General features: G+C 45.7%; 1 protein-coding gene across 1 annotated transcript; it reads left to right on the top strand.

Moving 5' to 3' along the window:
• The first annotated feature begins 1,846 nt into the window (after positions 1–1,846).
• On the top strand, positions 1,847–26,950 carry ASRGL1 (asparaginase and isoaspartyl peptidase 1). The gene is made up of 7 exons (XM_079105671.1): positions 1,847–1,996; positions 2,599–2,799; positions 13,836–13,978; positions 15,428–15,588; positions 23,957–24,075; positions 26,099–26,209; positions 26,638–26,950. The coding sequence occupies exons 2-7, from the start codon at positions 2,610–2,612 to the stop codon at positions 26,847–26,849; spliced, it is 936 nt and encodes a 311-aa protein (XP_078961797.1). The 5' UTR covers positions 1,847–1,996; positions 2,599–2,609; the 3' UTR covers positions 26,850–26,950.
• Positions 26,951–27,634: the final 684 nt, after the last annotated feature.

Below are 27,634 nucleotides of genomic sequence, written 5' to 3'. Positions count from 1 at the left end.
AAAAAATTGAAAGGACTGGGGATGTGGCTCAGTGGTAAAGTGCCCTGGGTTCCACCCCTAGTACCAACAGAAAAAGCAAACATCAGTGGCTAGTGGGGTAACTCAGTGGCAGAGCATTTGTCTAGCATGCAAGGTGCGCAGGGTCCTGGGTTCCATCACCAGCACCAAAAAAAAAAAAAAAAAAAAAAATTCAGCCCCAAAATTAGGCTTTATTTTTTTGGGACAATGTTCATGACTACTTGTAATTTTTTTTTAATTTTTTGTCTAAATTGTTTGTTTTCCTGGGGCCAAATTAAAATGTAATTTTTAAATTGCCATTGTTATGCTATTATACTGATTACTCGCTCACGTCCACTCCATCGGGGAGAGGAGTCGCTGGTTCCCTCTCTCCCCACACTGGTGGAGAAGTTTGAGAACCACTGGAGAGTGAAAGACAGCACTTCTCAGCTTGTCAAAATAATTTGCTATTAAGAATAAAAGCTTCCTTTCAAATTAGGGCAGTCAGTCATCCCTTGTAGCAAAGCCACTCTCAGACACTCACATTCTGATTTTGCAATATGTCAAAGGGGAAAAATGGGGGTGAGGTTTGCCACTAGCCAGAAATACTCATCCAGTATCTTACCGTTGTCTTGCTGCACAAAAATGTAAATGCTCTTCACCCCCTTGACCAGTGAAAGGACAGCGCCATCATCTGGGTCCTGTCTCTGGAGGTGTCAAGTCTTTAATGAATGCTCTGAAGCAAGAAGGAGGGGGAATGTCAACAAAAAATAAAGGATGAAGAAATCCAGAGCTGGAATCCTGAGGCTCAAAGTGTTCATCCCACGAAAAAAAAGTCGGCTTCCAACAGAGGGGTGCTGGGGAGAAAGAAAGCTTTCATTCAGTGGCCAAACAAGAGAGAAAAGGGAGCTTTGCTCACAAATCAGCATCTCTCCTCCATGACGTTGAAGAGTTACAGGTATAGAACAGGAATAATGAGGGGGAAGGAAAGGATGGTAAAGGGGTTCATATTCATGTCTTTTCTGGAAATAGGTAGAGATCTTCCAGGACCCTTACGTATCTTTAGCCTTAAGCCGGAGGGGGGACTTAGGCAAGTGTAGGTCAAATCAACCCTATACCGCAGTTCTGGACAAAACACTTCTAAAACGGTCAGCAGGTCTACAAGCAGAGCTGAGTATAAACTGACCCAAAAGTTAAGGCAACCAAGACGCAATATGAAACCATTCCTGGACCATCTATCTGGAGGTCCACGTGCAGAGTCAGAGTTTTCAAGCAAAATCAACCTTCAGGTCCCGTTCCTTAGGCAACCGTTAGCATCATAACCCTCAGAGGGGTTATCTACAGCAAAACTAGAGGGAGACGAATCATGTATCGCCCAGCTGCGTGCGCTCCAAAATGAGTGGGTTTTAAGTCAGTTAACAGCGAGTGGAGCTAGAGGCTGTCTTTAGGGTTCGTCTCGGTAAGGAGAGAAGGAAGCTGGGGTTTTCAGCCTCTGGGTACCCGCCACGCACGGAACCAGACCAACCACAGGCGTTTTTACCGTTTATCTTTCTGTTCTTTGCAACAGATTAAAAAGACGATGAAAGGGACGAGACTTTAATTTAAAAGACTAACCAGCCAGCCTTCGTGCTCCGAGCGTTGCAATTACAAAGTCTTGGCTCACCACTTGGCGCTTCTCGCCCCAGCCGAACCGGAGGAGGGTCCCCGCCTGCAACTAGGGAGTGAGAGGGTAGAAGGCCAGAGACGCCCGGGTTCTGAGAGGCGCCGACCGCGGACACAGCTGGGAGCCGACCCCGGAAAGGTGCTGGACGCGGCGCCTCGGGCGGGGCGAGGCTGGTACCGTAACCCGGCCGCGTCGCCCCGCCCTCGTGCGCAGGCGCGGAACCGTTGCCCGCCGAGCGGTTGCGGGCCGAGCGGTTTGCAGAGCCGGCCTGGGAGCGCTGCCCTCGGCGGCTTCACCTGCGTGACACCCCCGCGCCCGCCTCCCGCGGTGCCCTGGGTAAGTCGGTCCCCGCAGCGGCTCGAGGTGCAGGGCTGGTGAACGACACGCACAGAAATGACCTTTCCTGAAGGTGGGACGCTCACTGCCTCGGTGCTGGGGGTCCGAGGCGGGAGGACGCTCGGGACGTCCAGCCCAGGACTGCCCGGATCCCTCGGTGGGAGTGGGAAGGGGCAAGACGCGCCCGGGGGAACCGAGGCCCGACGTGGAGCCAGCGGAGGGGACGCGAGCCGGCCTGGGCGCTCTTCCCAACCGGCGAGCAGACCTGAGATCCGGACCCGGGCTGCCGGGGAAAGTGAGGTCCCCTTGCAGCCTGGTGGAGGGGGCGCGGGCCCGGGGTCCCGGCACCCCGCACACCCGCGGACAGGTACCCGGGCCAGGGCGAGCGGAGATTCTGGAAGTCAGGGTCGCCCTGGGCTTTGGGTGCAAAGTTCCAACCCGCCCCGCCCCCCGCCACGGTCTCGGGAAGCTGCCCGAAGTCGTCAGCCTGCCTCCCGGAGTGGGAAGTGGACGTCGCCTCGCCGCCGTCCCCTGCCGAGGTCACGTCCCTGCGGTTTTCTTGGACCGGTCGGGGATGACGCTTGCCCCTCCCTGATGCCTAGGCTCTGTCGACATGAATCCCGTCGTCGTGGTCCACGGCGGCGGAGCCAGCAGCATCTCCAAGGACCGGCAAGAGCGAGTGCGCCAGGGCGTCGCCAAAGCCGCCACCGTGGGCTACCGCATCCTCCAGGAGGGAGGGAGCGCAGTGGACGCTGTGGAAGGGGCAGTGACCATCCTGGAAAACGACCCCGAGTTCAACGCAGGTAAATTGCGCCACGGTGGGTGAATCAGGCCCAGTCCGATCAAGCTCCTACCCCCTCAAAAAAAAGATGTCTAAGACGTTGTCTTTGGTACTGCGGATTGAACTCAGGGGCGCTTTACCACTGAACTACATCCCCAGCTCTTTTTATTTATTTATTTATTTTTATTTTGAGACAGGGTCTGGCAAAGTTGCTGACTGAGGCTGTCCTCGAACTTGCACTCCTCCTGCCTCAGCCTCCCCAGTCACAGGGATTACAGGCAGGCTCAGCGGTGCCCGGCACTAATTGACTTTTGGTGAAATCATATGGCGAGGGGGAAAAGGAGCATTTGATTTTTCCTTGTACCTGTTGATCAGATTGTTTTGGGAGGGGTTGGAATTTTTAAATCCATGAATTCACCCATTATTTAACCTGTTTCCTAGAATTCACATACCAAAAGGCCTTTTATTACATCTTTGGGGGGGGGGGCTTAAAGGAGGACAACTTTACATACCATAAACTGTACCCTTTTCAAGTTTTGAAAAAAAAGGAATACACTTCCCAGACCACTGCCACAACCAAGATTTAAAGCATTTCCATCCCCCTCTGTGCTATTGTGCTATTATGACAGAATAAGAAATGTATATTTGGTCCCTCCAACCCTTTCAGGAACAGAGCTCCTGAAAGGAGCTTGTAATTCCTGAGCACAATAAGAGTGCTGAGTGATTTTTTTTGTTTGTAGTTGTTTTGTTTATTGGTTGGTTGGTTGGTTGGCTTTTTTTGTACCAGGGATTGAACCTAGGGGCATTTAACCACTGAGCCCCATCCTCAGCCCATTTATATTTTTATTTTGAGACAGGGTCTTACTAAGTTACTTAGGGCCTCACTATGTTGCTGAGGCTGGCTTTGAACTTGGAATTCTCCTGCCTCCCAAACCACTGAGATTACAGGCCTGTGCCACCATACCAGGCACTAGGAGACTCTTTTATTTGAATATTTGGCCTTTGACCCCAGCTACTATCAGAAAGTACCTGTCCCTTGGAATTTCCTGGTTAGTAGGAACAGCTTTTGTCCTAATGAGATGACTCTTGGTGGGCTTCTGAATGGAGTCTGCACTATACAAACCAAGCCATAATTAGGTCAAAATTTGCAGCCCTCCACCCCCCATCCTCCTAGAAAAAGAGAGAAAACAGAGATAGTTATAATCCATCATGACTACATGATGAATCTTTCCATAGAAATCCTTGATCTGTAGGGTTGGGGAAGCTTTCTAGTTAATGAACACCCATGTACCAAGAGGATAGTAAACCCCAACTCCACAGAAACAGAAGCCCCTGTGCCCAGGAGCCTTTCCAGACTTTACCCTATGTATTTTTGTTACTGGGATTTTAAGACAAAAGCCCTGCTGCAGGGGTCCCAATAGGTTTTGCCACCCATCCCAAGATGCCAGTATAAGAGATGGGCAGGGGCAAAGGAAGGAAAGAAATTTTATCAGTATAGTTGTACCTGGAGGACAAGGGACCAGTGTTTTCAACCCCGTTTGGGCGGGTACTGACATGAACTTCAGGTTTAAATAAAGATTTAGAGGAGGGGGCAACAGGTGTGCACGATTAAGCATCTTCATCAAACTGCTGTCTGGTTGATGGTTATCTCAGTTCTGGTTCTTCAGGGTGGCTCCAAAGAAGTTACCCTGTGAGGAGACAATCCTGTTCCCAGGAGAGGACTGCTCCTGCTTAGTGGGGCAGCCACTTGTCCCATCACAGGGTAATATATCCGTGAGGCTCCCCTGTTCCTGGAATCCAGGGTGACTGCAGATTTAGGGCAACGACTGGAGACGCCTAGGCACCACTGCAAGGGGTCTGGGATAAAATGCTGTAAAAAGCTGGCATTTGAATCTTGAAAATATTTTAGTTACTTTTATCTTGATGCCACCTGTCTTGAAGGGGAATGAGGGGCACGAATTCAGAGCTAATCAACTTTCTATTACCAGTTTTCAGGCATGTACTCCATAAATGGCTAGCATGCCTATGTGCAGAGTTGAGCAGGAATTTTATACAAAGTTTAGGGTAATAAAGGCAGAGATGCCCAGCTTTATTTGTTTTTATTTTCTCAGTGGGCATCTGCAGGCTCAAGTGAGGAGTCAGTGCTTTTAGCAAAAGCAACCACTAAATCCTTGTTACATTTTTTTCATCTAACTGTTTATCTATATTTTTTATCCTATCCTTTCCTCATATTCTAAACCAGTAAACAAAAGTATTCCCCTGCGTCTTATGAGCTGATCTAGGGCATTAAGGAAACTGACGGGGGTTGCCAGGCGCAGTGGCACACGCCTCTAATCCCAGCAGCTTGGGAGACAGAGGCAGAAGGATTGCAAGTTCAAAGCCAGCCTCAGCAAAAGCGAGGCACTAAGCAATTCGGCAAGACCCTGTCTCTAAATAAAATACAAAATAGGGCTGCAGATGTCACTTAGTGGTCAAGTGCCCCTGAGTTCAATCCTCAGAAACCCCCCCCCCACCAAAATAAAAAAAGAAGGGAGTTGCAGAAACCCATCAAAACCTTTGATTTGTAGCCAAGTGAGGTAGCAGTGTTGGGTAACCTACTTGTAATTGGCTTCTGAAGCGGGGGGCAGTCTCGTGGAACTGAGCCCTAACCTGTGGAATATGGCTCTAGCTCCGAGTAGATGACATCAGAAGTGAATTATAGGACCTCCATTTTAGGTGGATTGATGTGCCAGGGAAAGAATCCCACACATCTGATGTCAGAAATGAAGTGTTGAGCGTTCAGGAACCCCAAAATCCCTTCACGCCTCTTTGCAGTTATTCCCCACCTCATCCCCAGCTGCAATCCAGAGCTGCTTCTGTCCCTATAGATGAGCTTGCATTTCCTAAAATTGCATATAAATGCAATCATACAGAGTGTGATTCTTTTGTTTGACTTCTTTGACTCAATCCACTTATTTTTTAGAATAATCATCATCGTAGTTAATGTATAATCAACTATATACCAAGCCATGGTCTAAGAAATTTGCATGATTAGCTCATTTAATCTGGACTGTAGTCTAGTGAACTAGGCATAATTATTATGCTCATTTCTCAGCTGAGGCACAAAAAATTGACTAACTTGCTGCAAGACATTTGTTTCCTCTTTATTCTAAAAGAGAAAACTAAGATCTCAGGATTAAAATACTTCTTGGAATTAAACCACCCACCCAAGATAGTGTACTGAGTGTTTGCCATATCTCCTTGACTCTGCTGATCACTCTCCAACACTTACAAAACTTTTTTAAGTCCACCTGACCACAGAATGGGACATGACAGTGCACTTTTATGGCTGTTTGTTAAACCAGAATTTACCAGCTGGGAACCAACAATGCTGGCATGGGAAGCAGCCAGCTGTGTCAGTAGGAGACCTGTAAACCAAATGCCTCTTAGAAGTCAGGACCCCCTGGCTGACAAAGCCCCACTCATTTGCACAGGACCTTCATTTGAAGCAGATTCTGGTCTCCCACCATATTAGCCAATAGGAGCCCTCACCCACCTGCACGGGGAAGTACAGATTAGGGAACTGAGCAGCCAGTTCTCATTTCTTGGCTGTCTGCCCCACGGCCTGCCTTCTGGGTGTCTTCCTCTAATGTCCAGATGGCTGCTATTCAATACTTTCAGGGAGATGAGTAGAACTTAAAAGAAAGAAATCAAAGATTCAGGGGAACAGGCAGGGCTTGTAACAGCATGCTATCTACCTTGGCTGTTTTTCCATTTCCTTGTAAAAGCCAACAGATTCGCCGCAGCCTCTGCCATAATCCCCTCGAATATCTATTTGGGAACTTCATACAAAAGGCTGACTGCCGGTAGTTATTGAGTTCTGTGATGAAAATTAGCATTCATGACAACTTATCTGAGTGTTAGTGAAAACACCTACATTTCTATTCCTGTTTTCATATGGATTTTACTTTATGTTTAACACTTGTTTCAGTACTTGAAGTAGTCTGTTAAATACCAATGGTATGAAAATTGAACTTTGAGATTTGAGTGCCAGAATTTTTTTTTTCAAGCTGGGCTCTCACTATGTTGCCCAGATGGCCTCAAAATCCTGAGCTCAAGCAATCTTCCTGCCTCAGCCTCCTGAGTAGTTGGGACTAAAGACACCACCACACACATCTTAGAAATATCATTGAAAGTCTTACTTTGATTAGCAGCCAAATAATGACCCTTTGCATTCACTTCAATAGAGTAATGTTTACACAGCACTTTAGATTGTTATTTATTCTCTCTGTAATTCAGTTTTATAAGTTGTCAAAGAGTCCTTGAGATAACAGGATTGTTTTTATTTATTCATTCTAAATTCCTGATAGCTATCTATAATTCTTTACAGAATTTTTAACTCCTTTACCTCTAAATGGCAAAAGTCTGTTGTCGGGTCTAGGAATTGTTTGTTGCTTTTCTGTTGTTTGTTGTTCCTTTGTTTTGAAGTCTCCCGTGTGATTCTAAGATGCAACCAGCTTTAGGATCCACTAGCCTAGGATAATACAATTTTAATGTCTGGGGTTTTTTGTAGAAATTACATTACAGTAAAATTCCCTTTTCATTGAGTAGCTCCATTACTGTGATCAATACATAGGGAGGTGTACCCACTGCCACAGTCAAGAAATAAAGCAGTTCCATCACTCCCCACATCCTTTGGGTCCACACCTCCATCCGTCTCCAGCTCCAGGCAACAGCTAATCTGCTTTCTGTCCCATAAATTTGGCCTTTTCCAGAATGTCACACATGGGTCCACGCAGTCTCTGGCCTTTGACCCTGAATTCTCACCTCACCCATTAGACTGCACCGTAGACACAGGTGTCCCAGTGGATCCTCCTGTGGTGGAGCTGTGTTCCCGTGTGCAGGCATCCCCCCACTTGTTTAGCCATTTACCAGCTGAAGAACTTGTTCCACTTGGGACCCTTATAAATAAAATCACCATGAACATTCATACACAGGTTTTGTGTTTGCACAGGTATTTTGTGTGAACTGCTGGCTCACCTGGCAAGTGTGTATGAAACGTCATCAGAAACCACCACACTTTTCTAATGTGTCTGACACGTTCCATCCCCACCAGCAATATATGAAAGTTCCAGTGGCTCAGGATCTTTACCGGCTCTGGGTATTATCAGTATTTTTTTAAGATCAGCCACCTTCATAGGGGCATTGTGAAATCTCATTGGGGTGTTAATTTGCCTTCCCCAAAATAGCAGATAATATCGAACATCTTTTCATGTGGTTTTCCCCAGCCACATTTCTTATTTGATGGAGTATCTTCAAATCTTTTGTCAATCTAGGTTGAAGCAATTCCCTTACTAGTTTGCTAAGATTTTTTTCATCGTGAATGCATGTCAGATTTTGCCAAATGAGTTTTCTCTGTCAAGATGTGTTTTTGCTTTTGTCTGTTTGATATGGTGAATATTGATTGATTTTTTTAATGTTGAACCAGGCTTGCATACCTAAGATTAATACCACTTTGTCATAATGTATTATATTTTTCTTTATATTGCTGCATTTGTTTTTTTAGTATTTTCTTGAGGATTTTGCATCTTTGGTTCTGAGCCTACTGGTCTGTAGTTCTGTTTCATAGTATTGGTCAGATTTGGGTATAAGGTTAATGCTGGTTTCATATGAAGAATTAGAAATTGTACCCTCCTCTTCCTTGAAGAGGTTAATGCTGGTTTTATATGAAGAATTGGAAATTGTACCCTCCTCAAATTATCAATTTGTGTGGAATTGATAATTATTTCTTGGTAAATGTTGGGTAGAATTTGCGAGTGAAACCATCTGAGCTTGGATTTTTTGTTTTGTTGTTTGATTTGGTGGGAAAGTTTCCAACTACAGTAGCAAGGTTTCTAATAAGCATGGGCTCTTCAGATTGTCTGTTTCTCCTTTGAGCTTTGTCAGAGGTGCTTTTCAAGAAGAGTTCCATTCCATATATGTTGCTAAATTGATGGGTCCACTGTTTTTGCAGTGTGTCTGCTCATTGAACCCAGGGTCACTCTACTACTGAGCTGCATTCCCAGTCCTTTTTATTTTATTTTATTTTATTTTTTTTTTTTTTTGAGGCAGAGTCTATTAAGTTTCCCAGGCTGACCTTGAACTTGCGATTCACTTGCCTCGGTCTTCCAAGTAATTGGGATTACCAATGTGTGCCACCGTGCCTGGTTAGGGTCTGTGGAGATGTCCCCTCTTTCATTTCTAATGCTTCTAAGTAGCATTTTTCCTTCTTCTTTTTTTTTTTTTTTAGTTTGTGTCTTATTGGGTAATATAGTCTTCAAATTTCCATTCTTTTAACCTATTTGTGTCTTTATATTTCAAGTAGATTTCTACAGGTAGCATATCTTTTTATATACTCTGATAATCTCTGCTTTTTAGTTGGGATGGTTAGACCATTTATATTTAATATGAGTATTGATATGGCTGGTGTCATCTTGACATTTGTTTTCTGTATGTCCTGTTTATTCTTGGTATCCTTTTTTCCTTTGTTTATTTTTTTTCTTTTTATACCTTCTTTGCAATAATTGAACACTGTGTATGATTCCATTTTCTTCGTTGGCCTCACAGCTAGATTTTTTTAGTTGGTTATTTTAGGATTTATAGTATATACACATCTCTAATTTGTCATAACATCCCTCCAAGCAGTATTATGTCACATCATGTGAAGTGTAAGGACCTTAACCCAGGGAACTTCTGTTTTGCCTCTCCAGCCGTTGTGCTATTGTTGACATATATTTTATTTCCTTGAATGTTATAAATTGCACTGGTTTTGTTTTAAACAGTTCTGAGTGGTTTTGTTTTGTTTTTGCTTTGTTTTATTTTGTTAGTAGGGATTGAACAAAGGGACACTTTGCCACTGAGCTACATTCCTTTTCTTTATTTTGAGACAGGATCTTGCTAAATTGCTGATGCTGGCCTCAAACTTGGGATCTTTCTTCTTCAGCCTCCCAAGTGACTGGGATTACGAGCATGAACCACCACACTCAGTAACAAGAGACCATAAAAAAATTTACTATTAATAGTACTCTTTATTTCTTTGTGTGAATGCTCTTTATTATCTGCTAATATTTTCCTCTGCCTGAGGACTTTCTTTAATATCTCTTATCTGGCACATTTGAAATAGATGAAGTCTTTCAACTTTTTACTTATGAAAAAGCCTTAGTTTTCGTTTTTTGAAAGATACTTTTACTGGTTATAGAATTACAGCTTGACAGGATTTTGTGTCTCTCTGTGCTATAAAGGTATTATTCCACTGTCCCCAGGTCTGCATTGTTTCTGACAAAAAGTCTGCTGTTGTTGTTTTCTTCTTCTCACCCTCCCCTGACTTAATGTGTCCTCTTCCTCTGACTGCTTTTAAGATTTTCTCGTTCTTATTAGCAGTAATCTGTTTGATGATGATGTGTCTGGACATAATTTTCTTCATGTTTTGGTGGTAGGAGGGTTGTTTGTGTTCGTTTTTGTTTTTTTACTTGAAGTTTCTTGAACTTACTAGATCTGTGAGTTTATGATTTTCATCAAATTCAAAGAATATTTTACCTATTCTTAATTTTTTTATCTTTATTTCACCTCTCTTTTGAGGACTTCAGTTGTCCAAATTAGGTTGCTTGACATTGTCCCTGAGTTTTTTTTTTTTTTTTTTTTTGCGGTGCTGGGGATTGAACCCAGGGCCTTGTGCTTACGAGGCATGCACTCTACCAACTGAGCTATATCCCAGCCCCCTGGATTTTTTTCTGTTGTTCATTTTAGAGACTGTTTACTCCTATATGTTAAAGATTATTAATCTTTTCTGCTGCAGCATCTAATCTAGTGTTAATTCTATTTGGGTCCTATTCATATTTTATTTTACATTCTGTACACGTGTATACTATTATCCTTGTCATTTTTTAGTCTTTTACCACTGATCAATTTTTTCCTCCTCATTATATGTCATATTTTCTTATTTTTTGTGTGGTAATTTCCCATTGGATACCAGACATTATGAATTTTACCTTGTCAGATACAATTTTTATAATCCCTTAACTATTCTTTGTTAACTGCTTTGTTCTGAGAAGCAGTTAAGTTCCTTGAAAACAGTTTGATTATCTTGCAGCTAACCCCCAAGCTTTCTTAGATGGAACCAGAACAGCTTCTCTTCTAGCCTGAATTTGCCCTGCCGCTGATGCTGGACACTTTTGAGCCCTATACTCAGTGTCCCCCATGTTGTAGGGCTTTTCTACACAACTTGTATGAAGAGGCATGTTCCCCAACTCATGCAGTTTGCTCCCCAAGGCTTTGTGTGTTGGGAACTTGATCCTGAGAGCAGCAGTGTTAAGAGATGGTTGTTCCTTCTTCTAAGAGGGCCTAGTAGGAGGTATTTAGGTCATTGGGGACATGTCCTTGGGAGAAATTAATCTAATTCTCTTGGGACCCCAGTTATTCCCCCGGAGCACTCTGGCCTCCTGTCTATGTGACCTCCCCCTCCCACATATGCCCCCACATTGTGATGCCATTTACTGTAAGGTCTTCAGCATTGTTGAGTAGAAGCTGGTACCATGTCCTTGAACCTCCAGAACTGTGCACTAAGTAAGATTCTTTTCTCAGCAAGTTCCCCAGCCTTGGATATTTGGTTATAGTAATGGAAAACTGATCGGTACGCCCCATGTGCACGATTATACTCAGCTGAAAACTCAGACCCCTCTGCACAGTGAGCCTTCGCCTGTTCATTCGTCTCATGTTCTCTCCCCCGCCCCACACCCACCCCCGCTGTCGATTCTCAAGTACCCTGCCCCCCCAATTCCAGTCACTCTGACTTCTTTTTTTTCCTGTCTCCTGAACTCAAGGAAGTCACTGGATTTTGTCTGGGTTTTCCTTCTCCATTCTGCATCCTGAAAATGTCCCGGGCAAAAAGCTGAGACATTCGTAGGGTGCTGCTCCTTGTTTTTCCCCCCTGGGATATTCCTCCTGTGTACCCTGCGGTCTGGACAGTGGTCTGCACAGTCACCATTTCACATGTTTCATCCACCTGTCTGGCAGTGAGGTCAGCTTTTCCTGTGACTCAGTCTTGGCTAGAAGCCCACATAACTTAACTTTAATGGTGCTCTAACTTTTACAAGTCCATATTTCTTGTCTTCTCAACTGAATTCAAAACTTTTTGAGAGTTATTCTTGTTACGTCCCTCTAGCTAAGCAATCATTAGTTACACCTCAGACTGGGTGGAAACTAACCTTTTTATTTCATTTTTACCCATGAAACTTACCATGACCTAAGGTACACTTAGGATTCCTTCTCACAGTATCTTCTAATAATATGGCTCATACATTTTATATAAAGATAATTCTCTTGTGCTTGCTTCCTTTTTAAAAAAAATTTTATGTTTTTTTAGTTGTCAATGGACCTTTATTTTATTTATATGCAGTGCTGAGAATCAAACCCAGGCCTCACACATGCTAGGCAAGCGCTCTACCACTGAGCCACAGCCACAGCCCCGCTTGCTTCCTTGTTAATAACAAATAGTACAGCCAGGCATGATGGCACACATCTATAATCCTAGCAGCTCAGGAGGCTGAGGCAGGAGGATCCCAAGTTTGAGGCCAGCCTGGGAAGCAAGATCCTGTCTTAAAATTAAAAACTAAAAAGGACTGGGGATGTAGCTCAGAAGTAGAGCATGCCTGGGCTGAATCCTCAGTACTTTAAAAAAAAAAAGAATAGTTCTTAATTAACTAATTAAAAGTTGTTTTTTGTTGTTATTGTTATTGTTTTAAAGTTAGTTTCTCTCCCTGGGTTCAATCCCCAGCACTGAAAAAAAAAAAAAGTTAGTTTCTCTGTAAAGAAAAAATAAAATGTTCAGCATGCACTCTGTACTAGATTGGTAGGCATATTGTCAATAGCAGAGCATCTCATCCTATACCCAAAGGACAGCTGTGCCCCTTTTGTAATTACTATAACTAATTTTAAGAAATTAATCTTGCTTAGATTGTCAGTCTCGCAAAATTTGATAGTTTAATACTCTGCCATAGCCCTAAAAATAATTGCTCCAGGGGTGGTGGAAAGATGGGAGCTGCCTTGGCGGAAGGAAATGGACCTGGATCTGATGCCTCGCCCTGCATCTAATGGACCTTCAACCCTGGGAAAGTGGCTTTTCTGGTTTCAATTTGCATATGATGGAAGCAGCCAGTGCCCCTGCTCTCCCAGGAGGCTGTGCTTACAGTGCATTTCTACCTCACGGAGGCCTGGAGGATTGCTCGGTGGGTGTTCTCCCCTCATCTCACACGGGGTTAAGGCACGGATCTGCAGGACTCTGCAGGCAGCGGAAGTTGGAGAAAGGGAGCGCGTGAACAGCTCGTGCACGGGCACAGGGCCATGGCAGCTGTGGTCGTGCCTGGAAGCCGTGCTTCAGTGACCAACATCCAGAGCAGAGCTGGGTCTGGACCAGGAGGCCAGGGCCAGGTTGGGGAGGCCTCATGCTTCTTATTCCGTAGGCTGCAGGATCCTGTCATAGTCCGTTTGGTATTGCTGTGGCAAAAGATCTGAGAAAGAGCGTGGGTGCCTGGTGTGCACAGGGCTCTGGGTTTGAATCCAGGCACCACAGAAGGGAGGGAGGAAGGGGAAGGGAGGGGAGGAAAAGAGGTGCAGCTTGTAGTTCTGAAGGTTCAAGAGCTTGGTACCCCCATCTGCCCAGGGCCAGTGAGGGCCTCATGGCAGATGGCATCACGTGTCTGGAGAGCAAGTAAGGGACCAGGGAGAGGACAGGAAAATATCGTTTCATTTAAAAAAAAAAACACCGTGGCCCACCATGGTGGCAACTCCTGTCATCCCAGTTACTCCAGACGCTGGCCCAGGAGGACTGCAAGTTCAAGGCCAGCCTGGGTCACTTAGTGAGTCCCTGTCTGAAAATGAAAAGTAAAAAGGGCTTGGGACAGAACTCAGGGTTCAAACCCCAGTACCAAAAAAAAAAAAAACCTTCCTCTGGCAGGGGACTAGAGAGGGGCTGAAGTGGGCGAATCAAGGAAAGCCTGGCGCCTTCTCCCAAGTCTTCATTTTTGCTTTTCAACTTGGTTTTAGGTTGTGGGTCTGTCTTGAACACAAACGGTGATGTGGAAATGGATGCCAGCATCATGAATGGCAAGGACCTGTCCACGGGAGCAGTGTCTGCCTTGCGCTGTGTAGCGAACCCCATTAAGCTTGCGCGGCTTGTCATGGAAAAGGTACGATGCTTGGAGTGTCCCCCGCGGTGCCTCAGTGGTAAACAGAGGCCTGACTGTGGAGAAGTACTTGAGATCACTGTTCTGAAAATATGTCCAGGGACAGAGGCATCTGAGCTCTCAAATCAGCCACAATTCCAGCTTTGCTGGGTGAAGTCACCTGACCAAATCACTGGACCAGTGACGACTGTCATCTTCCTGTATTTTTTTTTTCTTTTGGTACCAAGGATTAAACCTAGGGATGGTTAACCACCAAACCACATCTCCAGCCCTTTTCTTTTTTTATTTAGAGACAGGGTCTTGCTAAGTTGCTTAGGGGCCTCGCTGAGTTGGTGAAGCTGCCTTTGAACTCCAGATCCTCCTGCCTCAGCCTCCCGAGCCACTGGGATTACAGTCCTGCGCCTCGGCAACCAGCTCTTCCTGTGTTTTCTTCAGGCTTCTTTCAGCACCTATCACGCAGCGCACACTGGAGTGCTCAGTGGGCCGCTCTGTGGGCAGCCGGAGGGCGGATGCAAGTGGCAGATCTGCAGCTGCCTTCGAAGCGCTCTGCCCACATGAACCTGCGTGTCGGCTGGCCGGGCAGGCAGCAGGTGGCGCTGGGTTTGCCCGGCAGTCTGGTTGCCTAAGACCGTAGCGCACCCTACAACCTCATGGGGCACCTTCCTGGGCGGTCGGGTGCAGGACATACCTGCGGGGAAAGGCAAGGAGGCAGGACAGCGCCCCCAGCTGTCAGTCTGCCATCCTAGCCAGCCATTGGTCCACCTCTCAGCTTGTGCTCGGCAGCCATTGGCTCAACCCGTGGCCCGTGAATTTTAACCGCTCAGCGATTGGCCCGAGGGTCCTTAGCCCGGGAAGTTCAACTACTTAAGGAAGCTCCCCCGCCATGCTCGCTCTCTCTCCAGGGCAGACACTGTTCGCCTGCCCAATAAAATCTCTTGAGTGGGTTCCCGTCTGTGGTTTATGTGGGCGCCTTTTCACTTTTCACATACAAACTGAGCAAACCAGCTATTTAGGAGCGCATGTTAAATAAAAACTGATTAAGTTTTCTACATGTAAGATCGTATGAAAGTCGCATTCTTTTTTCAGCATTCAGAAAAGTTAGTCAATGAAATTTGCATTTTTGAGCCTTTTGTACCCAAAGAGAAACAATTATTTCCACACAGTTGGTACAGGTAAGAAGATTAGAAGTGGGCACAGTGGCAAACGCCTGTAGTTCCAGCAGCTCTGGAGGCAGGAGGATCGGGTTTCAAAGCCAGCCTCAGTACCAGCAAGGCCCTAAGCAACTCAGTGAGATCCTGTCTCTAAATAAAATACAAAATAGGGCTGGGGATGTGGCTCAGTGGTTGAGTGCCCCTGAGTGCAACCCCGGCACCCGGAAAAAAAAAAAAAAAAAAAAAAAGATGATTACACATTTTCCAAAAATTGACCTTTTTCCTTCTCTTGCTGGCTCAGACACCTCATTGCTTTCTGACGAGTGAAGGTGCAGCAAAATTTGCCGCAGAGATGGGGATTCCAAAGATTGCCGTGGAACAACTGATAACAGAGAGAAGCAGAAAAAACCTGGAAAAAGAGAAGCATGGGCGTGGTGGTGCCCAGAAGCCCGACTATGCACAGTAAGTCTCTGTAGCCCTACTCCTAGGAGTCATGGAAGGGTGAACGTTTGATCCATATATGGTTATATGCATGTCTTAATTCAAATACTGGAAAAGCTGCTTTTTCTCAAATTTAATCTCAATTATTACTCCTATGAATCAGTCTAGCAGAGTTCCTTTCCCAGTGTGATTTAGTAGAGAATGACTGCATTAGAGTGTCATTTACTCAGATGCTTCTCCCTCCCACCCCGCCCTGCCCACCGCCTTAGGTACCAGGGATTGAACCCAGCAGGGGGGCTTAATCTCTGAGCCATATCCCCAGTCCTTTTTTTTTTTTTTTTTTTTAAGAGACAAGGTCTCACTAAGTTGCATGGGGCCTGTCTAAGTTGCTGAGGCTGGCCTCACAATTTTGATCCTCCTGCCTCAGTCTCCTGAGTGCCTGGGATTACAGGTGTACACCACCACACCTGGCCCCAGACGCTTCTTGATCCATTTCTTACCTTACGTGGGCTAATCAAGTTATAACTGATCAGGTTGTGAGCTTTACACTCTCTCATAGTGTAAAGAAATCAACAGAATTCTTAGAAATCCAAATTAGCTAGGTGGTGTGGCTCACACCTGTAATCCAAGTGACTTAGGATGCTTGCAAGTTTGAGGCCAGCCTCAGCAACTTAATGAGACCCTGTCTCAAAACAAAAAATAAAAAGGACTTGGAATATAGCCCAGTAGCAGAGCACTCTGGGTTCAACCCCCTAGTATCCCCTCAAAAAAATCCAAATTAATCATGTGTCCTCACTTATGGTTTTCTTTGTGGAAGATTTCAAAATCACAGGTAAAAACCCTCTTATTTAAAGCAATTTTGAAAATAAAATGTGAAGATGGCTTGGGAGGTCATAATGGAACTCAGTTCAGTGACTCTGCCTACTCCTTAGAATAGCCATATTTAACCAGCAGTCTGACTTAGAATCACCTAGGGAACTTTTTCAGAATATTCGTGCATGTATCAGACTTGCCAGATCTGCAGAGGTGAGGCCAGGCAGGTGCAGGATGGAAACGCTTCCTGGAGAATTCTGGTTAAGAATCTGATTTGCAAGGCTGGCCGGGAACTGGTGGCAGCCTCGGGAGGGTGCGTGGCTGTGGGCTAGTAGAAGAAGCGGGTCACTTGATGCCTGGTTCACGGTCATATCCAAAGTTATTGCCACATTGCATTCCAAGACTCTGGAACTATGCCTCCCCTGCAGCCAGTGCTGTTCTGGGGTGTAAGCAAGAGGGGCTCCTACCCGGAGCCCTGCACTTTGGAGGGGCTTCGTATCACAAATGCACAAACACCTTTGTCGCTCAGCATTGGCACCGCACGACCCATAACCCTCCTCAGCTGCTCCTGTGACTGACTCCACTCAGCCACCAGGCAGAGGCTGCTCCACCTCCCTTGCTCTGCATCTCGGAAGCAGAGGCCACCTGAGTCCAGAATCTGTGGGCTGTGCCGCTGCTAACCTCAGAGATGGCTACTACTCCGGAGTGTGGGAAGATGGGAACAGCAGGACTTAGGTAAGAGAAAAAGCAAATTAATGGAAAATCAACTTGTCACAAAGTATTGTTTCCCTCTAGTGCCAGGTGTCCCCTTTCTTGCCTCTGCATGTTTGGGTTTGAAGTTCTGAAGGTATTGACTTTGTAGCATGTCCACAGAGTTAAACTGGTGGGCGTGTCTGACTGGAACAGCAGTGCAAACATGAGAGCCTCTTAAATCACTCTAAAAAGGAAAAAGAAACAGGTGAAATTAATATTTAACCCAGTATATCCCACATATCATCATTCTATCTGATGATCACTAAGAAATCATTTATGCACTATCTTACACTCTTTTTTCATACTAAATCTTTAAAATCTGGTGTGTATTTTATACACCTCAATGCAGCCTGGGCACGTGTAGCTAGCAGCCACGGGCAGCCACCTGTGGCTGGCAGTTACTGTAGTGGACAGCACAGCTCGAGCGTCAGCTGCATAAGGTGCCAACTAAATGGACCTTGAATATAGAATTTTGGATGGTTCTATTTTAATAATAGATAATTAAAACATTGAATTGATTTCAAAAATGTTAAAATGTTCAGCTTTTAAGTGATTTAGACTTAAAATATATTCATTATTTATAACCCATGTTTTTGGTTTTTTGTTTTTCTTTGGTATCAGGGATTGAATTCAGGGGCACTTAACCACTGAGTCACATCCCCAGCCCCACTTTGTAATTTTATTTAGAGACAGGGTCTCACTGAGTTGCTTAGGGCCTCGCTGTTGCTGAGGCCGACTTTGAACTTGAGATCTGCCTGCCTCAGCCTCCCAAGCTGCTGGGATTACAGGCGTGTGCCATTGTGCCCAGCATAACCCATGTTTTTTGACTGTGGTAGTAATAGACAATTTTATGTATTTTACAAAAAGCCAACCTTTGGAAGTTGTCTTTAAACTACTTTTACTTTTTTTAATTTCTTTAGATTTGCTCTTCATTTTTTATGAAAATATATTCTAATTTTGTACACTTTGGATATAACTTCATTTTACTTTTTAATTTGTAGATTATTGAAAATGAGTATGTGTCAAGATTCTGATAGAAAAGAAATACTAAAATGGTGCTCACAACAGGAAAGAAAAGGAAAGAAAAAAAGAAGTTAAAAGTTTCGTCAAAGAAGAATCTGCTTGCCACTTTAAAAACTGGCAAACAATCTCCTTCCAGGAGAAAGTTCCACGTGAAGTTCACCAACAGGATATTACGAGTTTTTTGTAAAATGGAGATTAAATTACTTAATAGTGGAAATCAGTAAGAAAATTTTTCTCATTGAATCCACAACCTGAACAGGTCAAGTGAAATCCCTGAAGCTCAGCATTCTCCACAGAAGAGTGAATTGCCAGCCACAAAGATCACACGCAGAGCAGCCCAGGAATCAGGAGGGAGTGGCTGGACACAGGCGGACAGCAGGTGACACCAGGGGAAGACAGCCCTGGAAACACAGGTCTGCTGTCCTCGGAAGGACAAGCCACTGTGTCCAGTATTCAGTCATGACACCACCTGTGGTTACCGAGGCAATGGAAATGTTCTTGGCTTAGTAAAAATGATTTCAAAATTTGGTAAAATGACCAACATGATAAGAAGACAGAAAATAGTGTAGCCATGCTCAGTGTCTGGAATGGAGAATTCAGACAGGTTAATTTCATGAGCAATAAAGACACTAAATCTTTTTTTTTTTTTTTTTTTTGAGACAGGGTCTCAGTGTCCCAGCTTGGCCTCAACTCCTGATCCTCCTTCCTCATCCTCCCGAGTTGCTGGGATTACAGGCAGGCTAACTGGGGCATGGTTTGGTGGTTGTTTTGTTGTAGTTGTTTTGTTTGGGGGGTATTTTGTTTTTGCTTTGTTTTAGCAGTGCTAAGGTTGCAACCCAGGGTCTTGCACATACTAGGCAAGTACTCAACCACTGAACCCAACTAAAATCTGTTAAATAAAATAATCAGTTCATCCAGAACACACCATGGTCAGAAGACAGGTCGAACAGCTCACGTGTACTAGAGGCTCCCCACGCTACTCAAAGAAAAACAAGTCTAAGTCCATCTGTTTCACTGACTTTACATCTGCTTCTTAAAATATGGTTTTCCAATTAAATGAAGAATGGAGTGGGGAAAACCCTTGTTTTAGGGATTCATTTAAAAGACTGTCGAAGGCCAGCCTGTGATAATGGTGATAGCAGAACTAACACAGTTGGGAAATGAAAGTGTCCAGGCAAGAAGTTTGGCCAAGCATCCAGAAGTGTTCTGTGTCGCGTGCAGCTGTGTTTGGATTTGTTTCTGGGATATGTGACCTCAGCCACGCCATTGGCAGTGACACTGCGGAGCATAGAGGGATCCGATACATTTTCTAGATATGCCCAAAGGGGGAGCATCTTGATTAAACTCGTATCTGACCCCATAACAAACACGTGGTGGGAATGCATACTGAATGCTGCTGACTTTAGATGGCAAGAGCTAAGCAAAACCACAGAAGGTGTTCAGAGAGTAAGGCATAGGCCTCGGCAGAAAGTTCATTTTTTAAAAAATTTGAGCTATCTACCAGGTTTTGTATACACCATTGGCTTTTTTTTTTTTTCCTTTGTTACTGGAAATCGAACCCACGGATGCTTTACCACTAAGCCACATTCCCAGCCCTTTTTATTTTTTATTTGGAGACAGGGTCTCACTAAATTGCTGAGGCTGGCCATGAGCTTATGATCCTCCTGCCTCAGCCTCCTGAGTCACTGGGAGCACAGGCATTTTAGTTAGAGACCTAACTACACCTGGTTTAGAATATTGTCTTCTGTTAATAAACTTTAAAAAAAAAAAAAAAAAAAAAAGATCTAAGTTGGCCTATTTCTCCTTTAAAAGAATTACAAATATTCTTTGCCTAACTTGAGGAAGACCTATGTACAAAAAAATCCCCAATCAGTTTCTGCAGACACTATTTTTAATCAGTATAGTCTCATTTGAAGAGAGAGATGAACAAAATTGAAGAAGATACTTCTATTTCTGACTTTCTTTATAATAATATACTAGCATTGAAATTTAAAAGAAGAATTTATGTGCATGGAAATAGACATCACTTAAGAGATGATGAAAATGATAAGAATAAATGGTTGTGATCTATATGACCAAATTCAAGTAAGTAATATCTTCTGTGATAACAATTTATCATATATAAACCCACAGTGTTTTTGCATGGTAATGTAAAAAATCAGGATTAATTTCAAAAGCTAAGTATGCTTTAAGACCTATATTGAGTAATTTCATTTTTATCTGAAGTGAAGCATCACCAGATTAAAATTGATTAAAAATGTACTAAGAATACATTGACTCCAAAAAGGTCGTCTGACGTGGCATGTTGTCAGTAGAATTCGTGATGTGTGAAAATGTTGAGTGTAAGAACATGAAGAGCGATCCCTGAAACAGAGACGAGAAAAATGGACTTTATGCAGTACGTGCATAACAATGGGTGAATCGTCTATGCCTTGGTCTTACTTATCTGCCATCACCAGCTAATCCAGCGATCGTGTGTGCACAATATTAATTACAATAATAATTAAATTAGGTCATTAGTAGTAGTTTGTGAACTTTCAGTTAAAACATAGCTTTACAATAATTTTCAAGGTAAGATGACAGTATGGAGATTCCTAAAGAAGTGTAAAATCGAACTACCATGTAACCCACCAGCTTGTCTTCTGTCTTGTGCCCCAGGGAGATGAAATCAGCACGTCCTAAGGACTGCTCACTCCCTTGGTCCCCGCAGCAGCCAAGAACGGAAGTGTCCATCAGCAGATGGATGGATAAAGAGGTGGTGGGGGGGGCGGTGAATAATGGAATACTAAAACGGAGATCCTGCCACGTGGATGGACCTACGGTACCTGATGCTAAATGAAATAAGACAGACACAGAAAGAAAAGCACGGCGTGATCTCACCTGCATGTGGAATCCAAAATAAATAAATAAATGATCAAGGACATAGAAAAGAATAATAATCACCAGGGACTGGGAGGGGAGGGAAGAGGAAAATGGGAAGAAGTGGATCCCAGGGTACAAAGTCGCAGTTAAGGAGGACGGATAAGTCTGGAGACCTAATGCACGACACCAGGATGGTCATCAGTCAAGTTATATACTGGAAGTTTGCTAAGAGTAGATTCTCGGGACTCTTACCACACAAAAAAAGATAATGGTGACATAATAGCTGCATTATTTTGATTGTCTATAATAATCAGTTCATTATATCGAAACCTACAGTACACCTTTATTTTATGTATATATATTCATGTATATGCATATTCATGTGTATGTACATGCATAAATATATGTGAAAATATTTTCAGGATAGATTTACCAGGGAAAGATGGTCAAGAATATTTGTAAATCCCAAGTATTAAACCTCTGCGCTGCGCAGGCCTCTACCTGGGTGTGTGCTCCCTCCCGCCCTGCCCGGGCAAACATTAGGAGCCAGCCCCCCACTCGCAAGCGCCTCCTCTTCACTTACCTTCTTTTACGTTCTTTATGGCATTTTTACCATATAGAAGACTTTTATTTTTTTATAATCAAATATGTCTACCTTTTTTTATAGTTTGCAAAATTAAAAGTCAGAACGCATTTCCCACCTGAGACACAGTCCCCTAGGTTGTTCTGTACCTCAGATTCGGGTCACTGGCCACCTACAAGCAGTTTTTGTGGTGAGGGAAGCTGGGCCCCCCTTTCCTCTCCCTGGGCCGAGTGCCTTGAATGCCAGGCAGAGGGGGGCTGTGAGTCCGCCTCCCCCTGATCCCCTGACCTACCACGCTTCTCCACATACACACCAACAGCCAAACAGTCATCCTGTCTAACGACCTCCTACACTTGAACACGTGTCTTTTCACTCACTGAGGCCGAGAGCCTTGAAGACTCTTTCGGGGTTTCTCCTGCTCACATCCTGCCCTCCTGCACACTCCTACCTTCAAATGTCCCAACTCCAGGCTGCTCCTCGGCCCCTCCACCAAGACCGCCCAGAGTGCCTCCTGGCACCTCCTCCCTGTCTGTTGCTAGTCCCGGCTCTCTGTCAAGGGCACACCACACCCCTAATAATTCTCTTAAGGTAAACTTGGCCCAGGGGTCGGAGTATGACGTGATACACAAGCACACCAATCACGAGTCTGCACCTTGATGGATTTCGCAGAATAAACACACCCACATGATCAGCTCCCAGATCGGAAAACAGGATGTTGCCAGAAGCCCCACCTCCTGTCCCTTCTGGCCTTCCCCTCCCCCGGGTAGCCACGGGTGACTTCGGGCACCGTGGATGAGTGTTGCCTGTCTGTAACTTGGATTGGGTGGAATCGCGGTGTGTGCTCTGGGTCTGCCTCCATCCCCACTGCAGTATAGTACTCCATGAGTATCCCAGTCACCCACTGGTCCGCAGTGGGCATTTGTGTCTTCTGTTTGGATCACTGTAAGTAGCTAGCGCTGCTGGGAACACCTCTGCACACTTTCTTGGTGAGCACGGGTCCACGTTTCTGACGGACAGATTGGCGGTGTGCACCTGCAGCGTGGTGGAGTGCCTTCCTGTTCAGCCTTGGTAGATGTTGCCAAGTGAGCTTTTAGCGGTCCGGCCAATGTGCACTTGTGGCCTTACTGAATGAGGATTCGAGTTCCTGCACATGGTCGTCAGTGTTGTGCCTTTTGCGTTTTAATGGTCCTGGTGGGCGGGTGATAAGAATGATCATTCTTTAAATTCAACTTCGATAGTGATGCTTCTTACCTTAAACTCCCCAGCACCCTCCTATCTTGCTAGGAATAGAAGCCTTTGCAGTGGCCCAAAGGTAGGACAATTATACAACCTTGGGTTGTTCAAACTGTAACTCGATTTTAAGAGCAAAAGGGGCATTATTGATCATTGAACCAGGACAGCTGGCACAGTTGGACTATCCTGGGTAACCGGGACATGTGGCCTCCCCACGGGTCCCAGGTACCTTCATGGCACGGGCCCAGCTGCCCTGCTGACCTTCCTACTGCCTGTTTGGCCTTTTTTCTCTGAACCACAGTGGCCTCCTTGAAATTCCAGGCCCGTGGCAAGCACGCTTCTGCTCAGGAACCTTCTCCCTCAGCAGCCAGTGTGACTTCCCCCACGTCGGAGGGCCTCACCCACGCCACCCCGCCACCCTCACTCGCCTTACCTGCTGCTACGTGTTTTCCACTGCCACCTGAAACCTTCGTGACTCTGTTACTACCACCTTCTGTAGAAGGGACTTTGCCCGTTTAGTTTGCTGCTGACTCAGCACCTCCAACAGTATTCCAGGAGAGTCCACCGTGGAAGCCGGGCGTGTGCCTGGGGGTTAGCGTACAACGTCTTCCCCAGTTCACTTGAAAATTCATAACAGGGTGCCGGGGGAAATCAATTTAGCGATCCTCACAACAACCCCGGGACAGGTACTCAGAGTGCCTGGGCGGTGGCCGCACCCAGAAGCTGCTGACTCATGTCTTCCATTTCTGTTCTTGGTGGCAGCTTCTGAATCTCTGGGGGGCAGGCAGGGATCCAAGGAAATATCATTCATGCCCAAGTTTGAGATGTGGTCTGTTATATTTTTCCCCATTTCGTTCAGGGGGACAGTGGGACACAGACACTAAAACTTAAGTCACACACCTAGAAAATGGCGGTGCCGGGTTGGATGTACTCTTAGAGGGTAGACCTAGAACGTTGGAAATCTGCCCTTGACTGTCAGGTCAGGTAAGACGCTAAGGAATGGAAGGCGTCCCAGACTCTTAATTTGTAATGTGGGAATTCAAGTGGCTGTAAGCCACACTGTTCTTTGTGGGAGTGTTGCTCATCTTCAAACTGTCACTCTTTTCTCTTTATTTTTCTCAGAAACGAGGGAACCGTGGGTGCGGTGGCCTTGGACTGCCAAGGGAACTTGGCTTATGCCACCTCTACCGGGGGAATCGTTAATAAGATGGTTGGCCGAGTTGGGGACTCACCATGTGTAGGTAGGTCTGAGGGACAGCTCCTGCCTCTGCCCTGTCCCTCCCTGACGCAATTCCCTTCATTCTCTGTTCTCTCCTTTTCTTATTTCATTTCCTCCTTTTCTTATTTCATTTCAATCCGGGGCTGGAAGGCTTGTTCGGGGCACTGCTTTGGAGAGGGTGTTTTCATCTAGTGGGCTCTTTGTTTCCTGGATTACATTTTGGGGACGGTTTGGGGAAGGAAACAGAGATGGGCACGGCATAAAATGCTTAAAATGCCCCAGGCTATCCTATAGGCTGCCTGTCTTTTTTTTTAGCCCCGGTTCAGAATCTGTAGACTTGCTTACAGAGGATTAAGTACGCAGAGCCTCTTCCCAAACCTGGGCTTACATTAATGATGTAAGGAAGCTGAGAACTTGAGTTTGCAGATATTCAAATTAGGTGGCACAAACGTGACAGATTTCTACAGAAATATTGAAGTGTTCTTTACATTAACACTAACGCACATCATCTCATTTCCCCGCATGTGTGAGTGGCAGGGTCGGGTGGTTGTACATGTTTCATCCAGTGCAGACTTTCAGAGTTCTCTTGTGGGAATTCTGATTGAAGTTTCAGGAACAGCTAAATTGTTTCGACAGCTTATACTTTTAGTGGAAAACTCACCCTGCCCTCCCTTTTTTAATCTGTTGCTTTAGTCTTCAGTAGTAATTTGCACTCCTGACAACTCTTGATATCTTTTGTATTGCCATGAATTTGGAAGAGATCACTGGAAGCTTCTTTAAAAGGAATAACTTCACTTACCCAGAGATATGAAATAATCCACCTTCTTTTCTCCTTAGCAAAAAACCCTGCCAGGTACGTCTGGTCAGTTGTGCAGTTTGCCTGCAGCTGGGTTCAGCCCAGGCTCCAGAGCCACCCCAGATCAGATCCCAGAAACTTAATTCAAATTTGTTGTGTCACGATGGTGAGGTCTTGAGAGAGAGAAGGGGTCACCCAAAGTCCTTGTCTTGGTTCTGAGCCCCAAGTGCGCTCAATCTGGCCTTTCTGATGCGCATTCCCCTGGCAGGCTCCAGCTGGCCCCGGAGGACTCTGGATGGACACCAGGCACACTGCAGCATTCACACGGGGGGTGTGGCTGTCATCTTGAGAAGGGGAGGTGCCTCTTCCCATGCCAGGACCACTCTTGGCATCGCCCTGGGGTCTGTCCAGTCCATCCCACAGCAAAAGCTTATAAGGAGAAGCCACCTCCTTTTGCAAGAGTTTGCAGTCCCTACCCTGTTTCAGCTCCCTCCAGCATCAGGAGTTACCTGCCTCTGAAAACCCTGGGCACCTGTGACATTCCACACAACAGCTCCATTCCAGAGCCCTTTCCCCACATGCAGCATCAATAAATAAGCTTCTGATGAACCAGGGAGAGTAAAGGCTAACTCTGCCAATACTGCAGGACTCTCAGGCCGGTGGCTGTGTGTGAACAGGTTCAGGAGTGGAGAGGAGACCAGAAAGTCACTTCATTCCAGACCACAGTAGAGGAGAAATCTTATCAAAGTAGCTTTAGCTCCAGACCTCTGTTAAGCTGCCTTCTGCTAATGGACCCCCTGCCAAATGACGGGAGGACCCCATGGTCGTCGTTTCTGGGTATCAGTTTTCCCAAAACTATTTGAAAGTGGAGGCCTTCCTGGTGATCTATCAGTGTAGTCAGAGTGTCCTTCATTCACAGCACGAGGGCTGTGGGAAGGAGACAGGGAGAGGGGTGGCTTCACTCGGCAGGCTGGGATGGACGTGCTTTGGAGCAAAGGCGACGCTGGCCTGGTGTCGCTGCTCTGTGAAAAGTCACCCTGCCTCCCCCAGGCTCCATCTCCAGGATTCCAGTGTATTTATACAGTGCTTCCTGGTCCACCATTGCTCAGTGGCTCCTGGCTAGGAACCTGGCCTTTGCCCACCCTTTAGCTCGCTGGGGTTTGGCATTATGCAGCCTGAGCCTGGGTAATGCGTATTTGTGCTTCTTGACGGTTGCTACTCAGCTAGAACCAGTCTCTCTTTTGAGCAGGATCTGGAGGTTACGCTGACAATAACATTGGAGCCATTTCCACCACGGGGCACGGGGAAAGCATCCTGAAGGTGAATCTCGCCAGACTCACTCTCTTCCACATAGAACAAGGTACGTGGAGGAAAGAACAAGTTCCTAATGTGTGAAGCTGAGTACACAGAAGCTGTGTGACCAATAGGTGGAGCAGTATGTGGAGCCCTCCCTTACAGTCTGCAGGTGCTACTTTCAGGTGGTTCACACTATTTTGACTCCACCCCACCTTCTGGTTGGATCCAGAGTGGAGAGCACTTAGAATATTATTATCTCTGCATCTCAGTAGAGGGGCTGCAGAGGCATCCAGCTGGGTGGGGGAGGGAGGGCAACTCTGCTTAGCTGATGCTAGAGCTCTGTCTCAGCAAGAAGGGAGGATCCTCCTTTTAGGCTTGCAGGTAGAAATCATTTACCAGAATCTTGGTTAACTCCCTCTTGTTTCTCATGCAGCAAAGGATGTCCCCATCTGATTCCTTTCAGGAACCTGTGTTGTTTCTCTTTGTTTTCAGGAAAGACCGTGCAAGAGGCTGCTGACCTGTCATTGGGTTATATGAAGTCAAAGCTCAAAGGTTTAGGTGGCCTCATCTTGATCAGCAAAACAGGAGACTGGGTAGCAAAGTGGACCTCTACCTCCATGCCCTGGGCAGCCGCCAAGGACAGCAAGCTGCATGCTGGCATTGACCTTGGTGAAACCACGATCACAGACTTGCCCTTGCCCTAAGCCCCTGAAGATTGTGTTCTAGGTGTAAGCTTGCGGGTAAAATTCATCTGCCTGCTGTGGAGATGCCGCTTAATCAATTAGATTCAGAAATGGAAAAATCATGCAATCTGTCCCTCGTTTTGTTGCCTTGATCAATAAGTATCAGAAGGTTTGGTTGAGGGTCTGGTACCAAAGCGATGAGAGAAATGCCCATATTAAGATCCAAGTAAGACAGTGAAGATGACAGTCTCTAGCGACCCTTTCCCGAGCAGTCTCCACTGTGTAGGGTTAGAAAGAAGGGGCGCTCTGGGCCCAACAGAACTGCCTCAGGGCAGGGAGCCTTTTGCAATTGGGAGACCCAAAGCTTGCAGGAGTCTGGTCCAGGGTGGGGACAGGAAGGGCCCAGTGAAGGTGCCCGAGGAGCAGGAGCAGCTGCAGCAGAGGAGCTAGTGCGCAGTCCAGGGGAACCCAAGATGGTGCCGAGTTCCTTCCGTGTGACGAGAACACTTGGCAAAAGCGTGAAAATCCTTGAAGGGAGACGTTCATCTCAGAGAGGGAGAACGGATTTTTCTAAGAAAGCTCAGTTCTCCAGCTTATTAACATAGACAAGTTTCCAGCAAATGCTTGCAAAGGACCCTCTGTTCACCTGTAGCTCCCCAAGCTGGAGACTAGGGGCAGGGCGGTCTTAGAGTCTTAAGGGTTTTCTTGGTTCACCTACTGTTCTCCCACAAGCTAGCCCCTAGCTGCCACAGACCCCTGTCCCACACGGGTCCCGGCCTCTTCAACGGCAGGGAATGGCCAATCAA

This window comes from Sciurus vulgaris, assembly GCF_902686455.1.
Source record: "Sciurus vulgaris genome assembly, chromosome: 11".
Taxonomy (NCBI): Eukaryota; Metazoa; Chordata; class Mammalia; order Rodentia; family Sciuridae; genus Sciurus; species Sciurus vulgaris.
The sequence above is the reverse complement of the archived record's forward strand: the minus strand, read 5'-3'. Positions and strand labels throughout refer to the sequence as shown.

Bases quoted from the DNA above. Each gene is read 5' to 3' on its own strand.
- ASRGL1 (XM_079105671.1), top strand. From the start codon at position 2,610: ATGAATCCCGTCGTCGTGGTCCACGGCGGCGGAGCCAGCAGCATCTCC. The intron at 15,589-23,956 runs GTAAGTCTCTGT...TATTTTTCTCAG, and splicing joins CAGAAGCCCGACTATGCACA to AAACGAGGGAACCGTGGGTG. The intron at 26,210-26,637 runs GTACGTGGAGGA...CTTTGTTTTCAG, and splicing joins TCTCTTCCACATAGAACAAG to GAAAGACCGTGCAAGAGGCT.